Genomic DNA, 13,344 nt, shown 5'->3' on the forward strand with positions numbered 1-13,344 from the left:
GTAAATAAGCGCCAGGAGGGGTAAGTAACTATTATACTCCTGTTTAGGAAAAAGTGAGTTACTAAAAGGTAAGGGTAAATAAGGGTAAGGCTTCCCCTCCCTTACCCTTCAAATCTCAATTTTTTTTACACACCAAATTGTGATGTAAGCAAGGGGAGGTGAGAACTGAAAATTATTTTATTTTTTATTTTTCTATTGTATCTTTAATTTTTTATTAAAAATCTAATTATACTCATTAAAAATAAACCTAGTGTACTACTATAAATAAATATCTTCTCTCTTAAGTAGCCATATATGTTTTTTTCTCTCTCAATCGTTTGTTCTTTCAATAATTTGCTGCAATTATTATACTTCAATAATTTACTGTAATTTTTATATTTCAATTATCAATTTTTTTTAAATAATTTATTCTTTATTCAATCTCTGTTAGATTTGTGCATTATTATTTTGAATTATTAATTTTGTGATTTATTCATGTTGGACCATTACAATTTGCAAATTCAAGATTTATTATGATGAGTTTACTATTTAATAAATTATCTAATGGAAAAGAGTATTTTTGTACTTTATTTACCCTTCTTTCACCTCTTTCTAAACATAAAAAATATGTATTACCTTTCCTTAACTTTCCATTAATTCACCCATTTTCAAATAAGAGATTTTTTTATTGTAACTCTCCTCACTCTTTTCTCTCCTTACCTTCCCTTACCTTTCCATTAATTACCCTTCTCTCACCCCATTCAAACACAGTCTGAGTTTGGAGATGTTAATTATTGATTTCTCTTGGTCTTAAGAATTGGGTACGGTCATCGAATCCCTTTTTGGCTATGGAGTTTCTTATCAATTATTGGATTCCTTTATTTATTAAAAAAAAAGGACAATACTGGGTAAAAGAAAGAACAGCCGATATCCTCCTATCCATAACCATCTAAAGGTACGTGTCCTTAACAGCATCTGCTGAACGTCAATATCACCAAGCACCAATAATGAAATCGGCCATAATTGGAGACTGGATATCACACAAACCATCAACTGCAAACATCAACAAAGTACCAAACTAAGGAACTAACAGGAACTTCCTTCTCGTGAATGGATACGGAGCTTGCCAAGAATATATACCAGAGCTTTTAAAATGCTTTAACCCAACTGGCATCACGACAAGAATGCGCACTTGTCATTTGTGTTTGCCTTCAACTTCAAAGACTGCAAAACGCCAACCCTTACCATCTTCCTTTATCTTTCTTTAGCTTCCTCGGTGCATGACATGGACACAGGCTTTCTATTTTTGGAATTATGAGGATGTGCTTTGGAATTCTATTTTAATCTTTTTATGAATTTTCTATTTAAAATTCATATTTTAAAAATTTTATGTTAGTAAATTCAAAGTGTATTTATATATGGTCACGTTCATGGAACTGTTGATGAGAATTCAAAATTGTCTTATCTTGTCTAGTCTAATATTCCCCCGTGTGTCAAACACAGAAAAAAAAAAAAATTTAATTTTCACTAATCTTCAGAGAAGTTTCTTGGAAACTTCCTTGAGCTTATCTTTACTTGGCTATGGCGTTCTTCTTACGTTACCTCTCTACATATAGACCCTGCAGCTGCAATTACTCTTAGCTATAGTGAATCTCAATAATATACACTAATTACCAAATCATTCATTAGTGTTCTCAGGTGACTTCTGTAATATGTGTCCTCTCAACACAAAGTACTTGCACAGGATTTTCCAAAACCTTGACAAAAATGGCGATGGTCTTTTGAGTCTAGAGGAACTCAACTGGCTTCTGGAGAGAATTGGAATAAATTTCAGCCTGGAGGATCTGGAGTCTTCGGTGGGAAAGTCGAGCCTCAACTTGGATGAGTTCTTGTCATTTTGCGACTCCATAACTAAGCAAAACGACGACAAGAATGAAATACTAGGGGAGAAGGAAGAACAGGACCTTGCTAAAGCGTTCAACGTGTTCGACCTGAATGGAGATGGATTCATTTCTTGCGAGGAACTTCAAAGCGTATTGTCAAGGCTGGGATTGTGGGATGAAACGAGTGGAAAGGATTGTAGTTATATGATTCATGTGTACGATACAAACTTTGACGGAGTTCTTGATTTTCAAGAATTCAAGAACATGATGTTGCATGCTAACTAGCTACTTCTTGTTCTTGAGTTCATTCCTCAATCATCAATATTCAGTCCTAATCTGCATATAAGTTGTGGCAGAGTTTTCTTGTCAATTTCTTTTCCGGGTAACACATAGATATGCTATTCTTGATATAGAATTGAGTTCAATTTTGTGCATGGTAATCTAAACACAGCTCTAGTGCTGTAGCCGATACGGCCATGGACGAGTCATTTTTGGAATTTTCGCAGAAGGAAACCATAGAGCCATATACAGTGCATTGCCGTGCTGGTCAAAGTCCTTTTATTTGAAAAGCCTTGTGAGGGAGACATATACTTTATTTTTATTTGTCAAAGAATGTAATTTTCCACGAGCATCAACTTCTCTAACTACCTTTGTAACTGTCAACAAATATATATACCTACCAAGCCAACCTTTTTAGTGCAATAATTTTAAAATAAATGATATATTTTTAAAGATAAATAATTATTCTTTTAATATTTATAGAACTTAAAGTTATATTTCTAAAGTTGATATTATATGATCAACAGTAATATTCATGTAATATTAACCATGGCATTAATTAAGAGCTAGCCATGGAATGAATTGAAGTACTTGTAACAATAAATATGTTTAAAACGTTAGGCAACTATTCTGACTTCTGAAATCCCAACCCATGTATGTCATGGCTTCGCTGAATTTTCAAGGAAGACTTCTTATTTTTTAAGGTAATTGTTTTCTACATTAAATCATGCATACAATTTACATGTGGGCGTGACTTTGAAATTTCAAACAACACTATCACAATTATTTAAAAAATTTTAAGAAAAAGGAAAGGATTTTATAGAATTTTAAGTTTTATATAAAATTAGAAAAGAAAAAATATGATATTAATTTTTTAATTTATTTTTAATGATATATAATTAGTTGTTCTTCAAACATTGTCATAGATAACAAACTAGGAATTGCAATTAAAATTTATCATTTTTATCACTTCATAAGGCTGGAGAAGGAAATCATATTTCATATAAATGCTCTTTTCATTACTCGCATGAAAATTCAATGCTATTGTTTTTTTTTGCCCTCACAAATGGATAGTCTCTTCGCTTTGAGTATCAGAGAACAGAGCAGATTTTTTTTTTTCCACCTTTCATTGTTTTGTTCTCACATCTTTCTTCAGAAAGAATGCACGCATTTGCAAGGTTGCAAATTTTAACCGATATCTGAGCAGTTGCATGTAAATATGTAATACTTTCTATCAGAGAATCCAGCAGCCCGAATATTTTTAGTGACTCCAAGCTTAAAACCTTTGTTTTTCTTCCAGGGCTGTAGGAGAATAGTATCTTAACCTCCAAGCTTTAAAAATTTTCGTCTCTTGGCAAAGGATAGACGATCATATCCATATTTTAACATCCCACTCACTCCAGGTACTCGATTCTTTTTTTAGCTCAGGACTTGAAGTGCACTTGCTAAAAAGAGTGATGTTTGCAAATGTTTTAGAATTCCGATGGATTCTTGGAAATTCAGATGGGAATTGATAAAGCACAACTGTCATTTCGAATTAGATCATTAGGAAGAATGGAAAGATGAAAGGAAAAGAAAGAAGAAAATGCCATAGCTTTGAACTTAAATTCCATTGAGCCATTACACAATTTCAATAACTATAATTCTGTCCTGACTATGCATAGCTGCTCATGCCAGAACAGCCACCTTGACACTTTCCAACAAATGCACTGCAAAGTTTCAGCATTCAAAGAAATATACCAACAGAACCATACCTGCAGATGGCTTCATGGAAGAATCCTTTGTGCTGCCGTATTAACTTGTTTGGAGAGATAAGCCTCATAAATCTCCACTACAAGCCGAGGATCCCTCTCCACAAGCTCCATGTACTCCTCCCTTTTAGTAAGCTTGTCCATGTTGTCTGTGATCAATGACAATGCTGCTTCAAGCAAATGCTTAGCATTGTGCTGGTGCGCAAAGGCATAGCTTGGGACTGAATTGTCCCAGTTCAATTTGGACACCAAAAACTTCTCACAGCAACTCTTGAGATGCTTCACCTGGTATTTTTCAGCCAACACTAAAAGGTCGCAGGCCAGTTGCTCATCAAGGCATGCTTCAGCAGTGTATAAATAGTTGACAAATGAGCGAAGGGCATCATATGATACGTCACTAATCTTGATGGTGCCACTTCGGCTTTCTTCCATCTCATTCTCAAGCATCGCTCGAAACACCGGAGAACGACTAGCCTGTTCACATAAATGTACAAAAGCAACCTGACTAAATTTCCCAAAGTTATCCAATGTGTGTAGCATATCCAATGAAGGAAAATGCAAAATTTTTCCCCTATGGTTATGCTTACCATGTCTACATGCACCGTTGCTATAGGACAAAATGTAACCAGGATAGACTCAAAAGTAAAAATATACAGAGAGTTATTAAAAAGAAGGATATTATGTCCCAAAATTATGTCATTGAATCTATTTGCAATTCAGGTATCCTATTTCTCATTCCTGAAATCAAATATCCATATTTTCTACGTCTAGTTGTCAGCAAAGTGATGTACTGTCTAGTACAAGCTAACAATGCAATTCAACATAATCAATTAGGAAGCTAGTGAAAAAGTGAACTACATTCAGTAGATGAAATGTAAACAGGCTTTACTAATTGGAATTAAGCATTTCAAATCACAAGTCAACTGTGTAAACACAGCTAAGTAAATTAAAGAAAGTTTAACAAAACAATGATAAAAGTAGGATTGAAAAGTCAACAGATATCAAAAGGTTGAGAATTGCTCTTCACTAGCAGGAAGTGAGAAAAATTAAGAACCTTATGACACATGTTATTTAAGTGACAGCACACATATTTCCATACACATGCATGTATGGATGCATTGCTGCATCGCTTTGCTCTAACAATAGGCAATATCGAACTAACCAAATATGCAAACGCAAAATTAAAATGTCTCTACTTGGCATTGAATATACTCATACAACGTAGTGAACTAGCATGGATACATGATACATCTAAAAAAAATCTTAATAGTATGTTGAATAACAGGACCAGCCAATGTAGTGTAGTTAGTAATATTCATCACTACTATGGGATGTTCAGAGTCTGCACAATTCGGTAAAGCCTTCAGCAAGGAGGAATTGGCTTTTTATAGTACCAAATAATACAAAGAAGTTATCAGACTTTCAACTTTAACATTACAAGAGGACATGTAAACATAACCATAATCTGCATAGATGACTAAAATATTCTCATTTCTGCCCATTAGATCACTTCAGGTTGATCATGGCACGAAAAACAAATAAAAGGTCCAATTACTTGAAATTAACTTCCTTTCTCAAGTATTATTGTCTAAAAATTATAGAATCTTGACTGTGAGCTTGCTAGTTTTTGCAGTGGTCTGCACAAACATGTCAGAAGACTCGCTTAGATCTAGAACAAAAACACAAAACCATTCAATTAGACGACCTTACGCATTACAATCAAAGCACTTGTGAGAAGCAATCAATAAAAAAATCAAAATTCAACAACACGCACACACATTCACCATTCACCAACCATGTCATTCGATGAACTGCCGTTCTCATTTATCATCAAACAAGTATTAAGACAGCGAGAGAACGCTAGTTATCCAAATTGGGGATATGGGTACTGACCAAAACGGCCTTATGGGCGGGGACAGGCGCAGGGGACCCTGTTGACCCACTGTCGGAGGAGGCGACCAAAACAACGTCGGTGAAGCATGGTCCAAATGACCTATTGCTGTGGTGGTGATCGAGTGGAGACCAGAATCGCAAGAAGGCAACTTTGGCTTTGAGATCTTCGATCTCTCTCTTGAGCTCTTCTTCGGTCTCGCTAGCCTCCTCGTAGCACTCCTTGCACGTTCCGGCGTCAATCGTCCCGTACTCCTCTTTGCACGAAATGCACCGCATAGTTTCGGTTTCGGAATCCGTATCGGTGTCGGTTTCCACCCGGGATTGCTCACACCGGTGGCCTCTCATCGTCTGGGATTCTTCCAGAAGCGTCCGAGATTAAAAAGCTATTTTTCTACCCAAAAAAAAAAAAACACTATTCTATTTGGGAAAAACTTGCCTCGTTATCAACTCAATATATAAATGTTTAGAATTTTCATTTTTATCTTATTATATATTGTGTCCTAATTTTAAGGTGCATGGAAATCGAATTTAAATAAAAAGAATCTCTATTTGTTGAGAGAGGGAAAATTTTTCTCGATTGATCCCTTTGCTTGAAACTCTTGTTGGAATTTCTATGGTTGTTCTTTGCCCCTGTGAGTTGGGGATGGCTTTCATATTCCTTATTACGTTGTAGGTGTTCCTTCATTTGAGACTCTTGTCGGATTTCCACTAGCTCCCTATGGGTGGGGGATGGCTTTCATGTTCCTTGTTAGGTATAACCTTTTCCTCACTGGATAGTGATTATACATAAATTGTAAATCTTTTGTTCTTCCTAAGTCACACGGACTTAAGTCCTATTTGACATTGAGTTTCAGAGTTTGAAATTATTTTTTTGAATAAAAATACTATTTTAGATATTTTTGAGAAAAACAGTTTAAAAAAAATTGTTTTATTATTTTAGTATTCTTATAACTAAAACTGATTAAATTTAATTTTTAATTATTTTTTAACATTCTCTAACTAGTATATTTAAAAAAATAATTTTTTCAACAGCAATGCCAAACATGCCCTTAATGTGATAGGGTTTTTGTTTGGGCGACTTGCGTTTTTAGGCTGTATTTATGTTATGTCTTATTTTTCTGCCTATTATTTCTCTGCTTGTGTTGGTCTTGGTTTTTATAGGTAGAAAGTGAGAATCTCCTTGAGATTGGTATTCCCAAGGACTCTACAACATATTTTATGGGTTTTCCGATACCTTAAGGTGATAAAAAGTAAGTTGGAGCTCTACCACGCCTGTTTCCTCTACATTCGTCCCATGGCCCTTGATTTTGCATGCAGCATTTTCTATAGTTCTTTGTCTTAGTTTGTCGACGTCACTAGGAATGGTACCAAAAGTCTTAAGTGGCCTTTAAGCTTCCCTCAGTCTGCAGTGTAACACCCCTACGTGCATAGTCCTATGCAAATCACTGTTCCAGTAATCGGTGTCGGTCCGGACAATTACGAGGATTAGAATCATATTTAAGTCACCTAGAAAAGTCCTGAATAAAAATTAATAGTGATTACCCAAAGGTTAAATACAGATCAGAAAAATAGAACATAAAAAGTTAAATGAGTCAGGGGTCATAGCAATAGGTGACCGCACCAGGAAGGAACTGCAAGATCGGTCAAAACTCTAATTTCATACGAGGCATTGTGACACCGCAGGCCTAAGAAAAATTGTGAAGCTACGGAAAATGTAAAAATCACAAAAAAAGATTGAGAATCAGATCAAATAATTAGGTCAGGGTTCCGGAATAAATATAGTATTATTGATAAACCGGATCAGACTGGTGAGGGGCAAATTGGTCAATTCATCCCTAAATGTAACTCATTACCTAACTGTCCAATAAAAAATGAGAAATGAAAATTTTGAAATCTATATTTAAATTAAAGAACTATAAAAAAAGAAAGGAAAAAAAAGAAAAGAAAATAGGAATAATGACATCATACAAGTGACATCATGCATGACATCAAAATTAATTTTAATTTAATTAACTAAATTCACTAAGTCAAAATTTGCATAAATATACATAAAAAGAAAATAAAATCTTTGTCTTCCACCTCTCATTGCCATCCACTCCCTCATCTCTCTCTCTTTCATTTTCTTTCCTCTTCTTTCACCATGGAAGCTTATTCCAAGCTTTCATAACCCTAAAAATTTCCATCAATTTCACAACTTTCTTAAGAAAAACTTGCTCTTGAGGCTTGATTGGAAGATTGAAGGAGAAAGAAAGAAGAAAAAGTGAAGGAATTTGAAGATTAAAAAGCTCAAGTAAAGGTAATTTCTATTTCTAGCAAAATTTACTACAAATACATGAATTAGAGTTGTAAATAGGTGATTTACATGAATAAATTAGAGAAAAAAAAAAACATGGTTGTGTGGAGTGAAGAGATTTTCAGTTAGCATATGTAGGTTTAGGGTTGGTGAAGTTTGTTGGAATTAATGGTATATTCATATTTAATTGAGTATGGAAAGATGTCTATGACACTTTGATTTCATAAAATATACCAAATTGTGAAATTAGGGTTTATGGCACTTGAAAATTGGGGGGAAAATTAGAAATTTTTGAAATTGAACTAAATTGACCTAATTGGGACTCAAAATGGTCAATTGGGACCAATTAGGTGTGTTTAAATGGTGAGAAGTTAAGTCAAATTCGGATTGGTAATAGTCCAATTCTGGACAGCCTGACCTTGGTCCACTTAGGGGACCAAAACTGTAATTCTGCCACACCAATTGATATGAGGTCAATTGGAGATGAAAGTAGACACATAATGCCACAATTTTTGTGCAGAAACCCTGCCCTGAAAGTGACACTAAGTTAGAGAATAATCAGGACAAACCCGAAATTGGCAAACTGCCATTGTACAAAAATGATCAAATGATTTGTTCATTTGGCCATAACTTGGTGTAGAAAGGTCCAAATGATCTGAATTTTATACCAATGGAAAGCTGAGACATAGCAATACAACTTTTATGAAAAATACATACTCAAATTCTGACCATAACTAATCCGAAAAGTAAGCTACAATTGGCACACCAAAACTGCCAAAATCAGAATTGTGCCCAGAATTCTGAGTTTGGACCAATCTGGCCAGCCTTAGAAAAATAGGCATAACTTGGACTATAAAACTCTAAATGGAGTGATTCAAAAATAAGACATTAAGGAACAACTTTGATGAAAGACATTTAGCCAAAATTTCATTGTAGAAACACCAATAGAACAGCAGAAACTTGTGATCCAAAACTGAATTTTTGGGATTTTACTTAGGTAGTTTGGAAATTTAATTGGCAATCAATGCCACAAATTTGACACTCAAAATATGGTATGTGGGTGTCATTAGAATTAACATACCCCTTAAGTATAAAGAAGTCAACATTTTGACATGAATAGTGCCACTACACACAAAAATGTAAAGGATCGAATTTAAGAATCGTATTAGGTAGGATAAGACTGCAAAAGTAAAATTATTGAAATTAGTTATTAGAAATGGATTGAATGGATGCTGAAGCACTTTAAATTTATGTATTTCAATTGGAAATGGATCTTCAAAGGAGAAACGAAAATTTGCGTAAATTGAGTCAACAAAAGAGGTTTGTGCACAACTAGTTTTAATTTGTCTATGTTTTGCATATTTTATTTGATTAAATGATTTTAGTTTCTTTATGTATTATATTTACCAATTATTGAATTTATTTCAATGATTATTGAAATGTTATGGTATGAATGACTTTAGTTTTAGAAAATTAAATTAATTATGTTTTTATTTTGTTATGAATTGAATGAAACTGGCTTTGGAAAAATTTTAATTGAAATACGTTTACATGGTTTATATGGAAATTTTGATTTGAAAATTGGTTTATACTTAACATGGGAAATGAATCAAATATGTTTTGAATTGTGATGGTCATAAAAAAAAATTATTGGATATTAGAATTGACTTTGAATTGAATTGTATTGTGATTTATGCTCACAAAAAGGACAAAGAGATTCATGATGTGTTTTGTATCTCACTATAGATACTTGACTAAGTTATTACCCGTCCCTCATTTGTTGAGGAGACACTGGAGTTAGCTTTGTTTTGATTACCATGGTACGTGCACATGTTTGGATTATTCTCTTATTAGAGGTTAGATCTAAGTTTCTCATGACCCTTTCGGAAGTTACATTATTGTGGTGTCGTAATGTACACGACGATTCGATCTTTCCGACCATAGGGAGTTAGAATCACTTTGAATATGACCCTTACAAATTAGTCCTGCATAGTTAGTGAGATAAATAATGGTTTTTGAATAGTAAGAAATTGTGATTTAAAATAAGATTTGTGCATAATTGATTTTAGTAAAATTAATATTTATTTCCAGAAAATGATGGAATTATTTTAAATGTTCAATTATAATTTGACAAATGATTGGTATTATTGGCAGCAGATATTTTGATTTTTGAAATTTTGATGAATTTAAAGACTTCCAAATTCTTTGTTAAAATTTTATCAATGTATAGTGTATTATGTTTTAAATTATAGTTGTGCACCACTGAGTTCACCACTCAACGATAGCTTTGTATGCTGTCGCAGGTGAAAGTAAAGATAGAGCAGCTAAGTAAGATTTCCTGTAGCCGTGCCTTGAAGACACATTGGGACTAGTTACGAGTATATTATAAGTATACATTTGTATACTAGATTTTAATGTATGCATGTAATTATATGTATGTAATATATTTGAGCAGTTATACAAAAACTCTTGTAATATTATTTTGGTATGTAATGAAATGAAAATTATTGTAATATTAATTTGAGATTTTATTTACCTGTATATTTTTATAATATTAATTTTATTACCCTAATGAGTATTATATTCAAATTTCTTTATGAGTTTTGAAATCCATGTATGGTTTTCCTTATGAAAAGTACGGCTTGAACATTGAATTGAGTTGATTGTGTTGAATTAGGAGATGAAAATGATTTGTATTGGAGTTGTGGTTAAGTAAAAATATTGGGAGTGTTTTTCTTTTCAAGTTTTGAAGAACTGTTTTCTCAAAATATAGCCGGCACTCTGTCGAAATTTTGAAAAAAATTCGTAACACCAAATTTTAATCGAGGATTTGATCCATGACCAAAATTTCAAATAAAGACTTTTTAATAAATATTCAAAGTCCCACCACTATAAAAATGATCGAAAATTATTTTAAAATTCCTTGTAGTATATTTAATAGGTCATCGATAGGCGAAGTACGGTAATTCATTAGGTGTATTACGGGAGCATGTTATACCTTATGGAGGGGTAAGGTGTGACATGCAGTTCCTCGATGATGCAATTTGGTATGGTTGGCAACAATTTCTTATTCTCTATAGGAAGAGGGTTCCTACCTAGCTAAGGTTTGGAATTCTTAGGCCTAAGCTTTTCGATGGGTTAGTATACAGAGCCTTTTTTAAGTTCGTTGAGTTTGTTGTTTGGGCCAATTCTTCAATTGTATCTATCAGCTTGTCAAACTTGTTTTAAGTCTTTGTATTTTGGCTCTAAACTCATGTTTTTAATCTAACGAATCTATCTATCTTTAAGGGAAAAAAAATAATATAAATAAAGTTTTATCATACTATTTTAAATGATAATTGAATAACAAAAGGATATGTATTTGATAGCATTAATAATAATATATAGGCATATTATTAAATATATGCCATCTATTTTTTCACACACCAAATGTCATTTCAATAACACTTCGTAGTGAAAAATGTGCATAATTAAAAATTTTCTTTATGTCCTGATGGTAGTTGGCCACATGTAAATTTTGGAAAATAATATCTTACTCTTTTATAAGGTTTAAGATAACCATTCATATTTGGATTTTCAGCCTATATTAATTAATATTTTCTTATGACTATTTCATAATAACATATAGTTAAATTACCGCATTTAAAATATATTAACTTAAAAAAGTATTTTTATAAATTACCTTCAAGGGGTTTCGGAAATTTATAATTAAATTATTAATAGCAGTTAAAAAAAAAAATCCTTGCATCATGTGCTATTTTCTCCCATCTTACCCACACAAATGTAAATAGCATATCAAAGTTAAAAGTAGCAATAATATTTTGCATTGGAATTTATTTTCTTCAAATGTATGGAATTTAATTTGCTCTTTAAGAGCTATACTTACTCATGCATGTTTGCCATTGATTATACCAATACAATCCTAAAGAGAGTATATGAACCAATTGGCTATAATTAGTTATAAGGTTAAGATAGTTTAAGAAATGGTTGAGATAATGCACATTACCTTAAAATGGGGCATGTGCCTTCTATCATTTAATATCTATGTGGGAGTGTCATTGAACTCTAGATCTATGGGCTTTAGAAATCCACTGATATCAAACTTAAAACATGTAACACTTGCCTAAAACCTCAACTAATTTTTTCACCAAAATGTTGAAATCTTTCTCGCGCATGTCTATTTGAAGCATAAGAGTGATGGTATATAGAAATATAGCAAATTTCTCAATTATAAACATTCTTCTTGATGATTTCAACTCATATTTACTTTCCAAGTCGAAACTTAATTGTATCATTGTATCTTTGTCCATCCTAAACATATTTATGCAACAATCTCAATGACCTTGACCTTGTAATATTTCTAACAACCATTTTATACCCATTTGATACGAGACCATACAAGCTTTTATATATATATATATATATATATATATATATATATATATATAGCACCAACTGTTGTTATTACTAACTGTCGAGTTTCATCATCGTCATCATCACTATATAATGCTTGTCACACCTTACCCCTCTGTAAGGCATAACATGATCCCGTAGAATACCTAATGAATTATCGAACTTCACCTACCGATAATTCATTAAGTACCCCTACAAGAGATTTTAAAATAATTTTCTTAGTTTTGATAAGTGGCGAGCGTTTTCTAATAGGTATTTAAAACATAATTGAAATTAAAAACTACTTAAAACTTTTGGCCCATTTTATTTTTCCACAAATTTTATAAAAAATTTGACAGAGTTTCGTTTATACTTTAAGAAAACAGTTCTTCAAATACCTGTAAAAAGCACTTCTAAAAATGTTTTCTCAACAACTACTTCAATTTCACAATCAAACTCAATCCATTTCAATAACTCCATAATCATTTCAATCAATTTCTCAAGTTTAAAATTCAATAATCCTCAAAATACTAGCAATACATTTCATTCAAATTAAATAAAATAGTTCCACTCATTTTTCATTAGAGACAAAACAATTTATATACATCCTTACAAAATTTACATCAAAAGAAATACAAACTAAACTTTATTATAAACTTCATACAAATTTTGTACAAACTGCTCAAGACCCATTTACATGTCCATACTTTTATATGCAATACATACATCAAAAGAAATATTCACAATTAGGGTATAAATTATACCCGATAACTTCAAGCTGAATGATTTTTAATCCTTAGCAGCTCATTTTGCTGCTCCTTTAGTCTCTGTATCTGCGACAGCAATAGAAGCTATCGCTGAGTACTAGGACTCA

General features: G+C 32.6%; 2 protein-coding genes across 2 annotated transcripts; one reads left to right on the forward strand and one right to left on the reverse strand.

The window, feature by feature from the left end:
- Positions 1 to 1,606: 1,606 nt before the first annotated feature.
- LOC110632624 (probable calcium-binding protein CML44) lies at positions 1,607 to 2,493 on the forward strand. The gene has a single exon (XM_021780900.2). It carries the CDS (start codon positions 1,692 to 1,694, stop codon positions 2,145 to 2,147), a length of 456 nt encoding a protein of 151 aa, XP_021636592.2. The 5' UTR covers positions 1,607 to 1,691; the 3' UTR covers positions 2,148 to 2,493.
- A 1,211-nt stretch (positions 2,494 to 3,704) lies between these two features.
- LOC110632623 (BTB/POZ domain-containing protein At4g08455) lies at positions 3,705 to 6,451 on the reverse strand. The gene is given in 3 exon segments (XM_021780899.2): positions 3,705 to 3,925; positions 3,928 to 4,366; positions 5,786 to 6,451. Coding segments are annotated over 3 exon segments (849 nt in total). The 5' UTR covers positions 6,131 to 6,451; the 3' UTR covers positions 3,705 to 3,860.
- Positions 6,452 to 13,344: the final 6,893 nt, after the last annotated feature.

The sequence above is a fragment of the Hevea brasiliensis genome, chromosome 12, assembly GCF_030052815.1.
Source record: "Hevea brasiliensis isolate MT/VB/25A 57/8 chromosome 12, ASM3005281v1, whole genome shotgun sequence".
Classification (NCBI taxonomy): domain Eukaryota; kingdom Viridiplantae; phylum Streptophyta; class Magnoliopsida; order Malpighiales; family Euphorbiaceae; genus Hevea; species Hevea brasiliensis.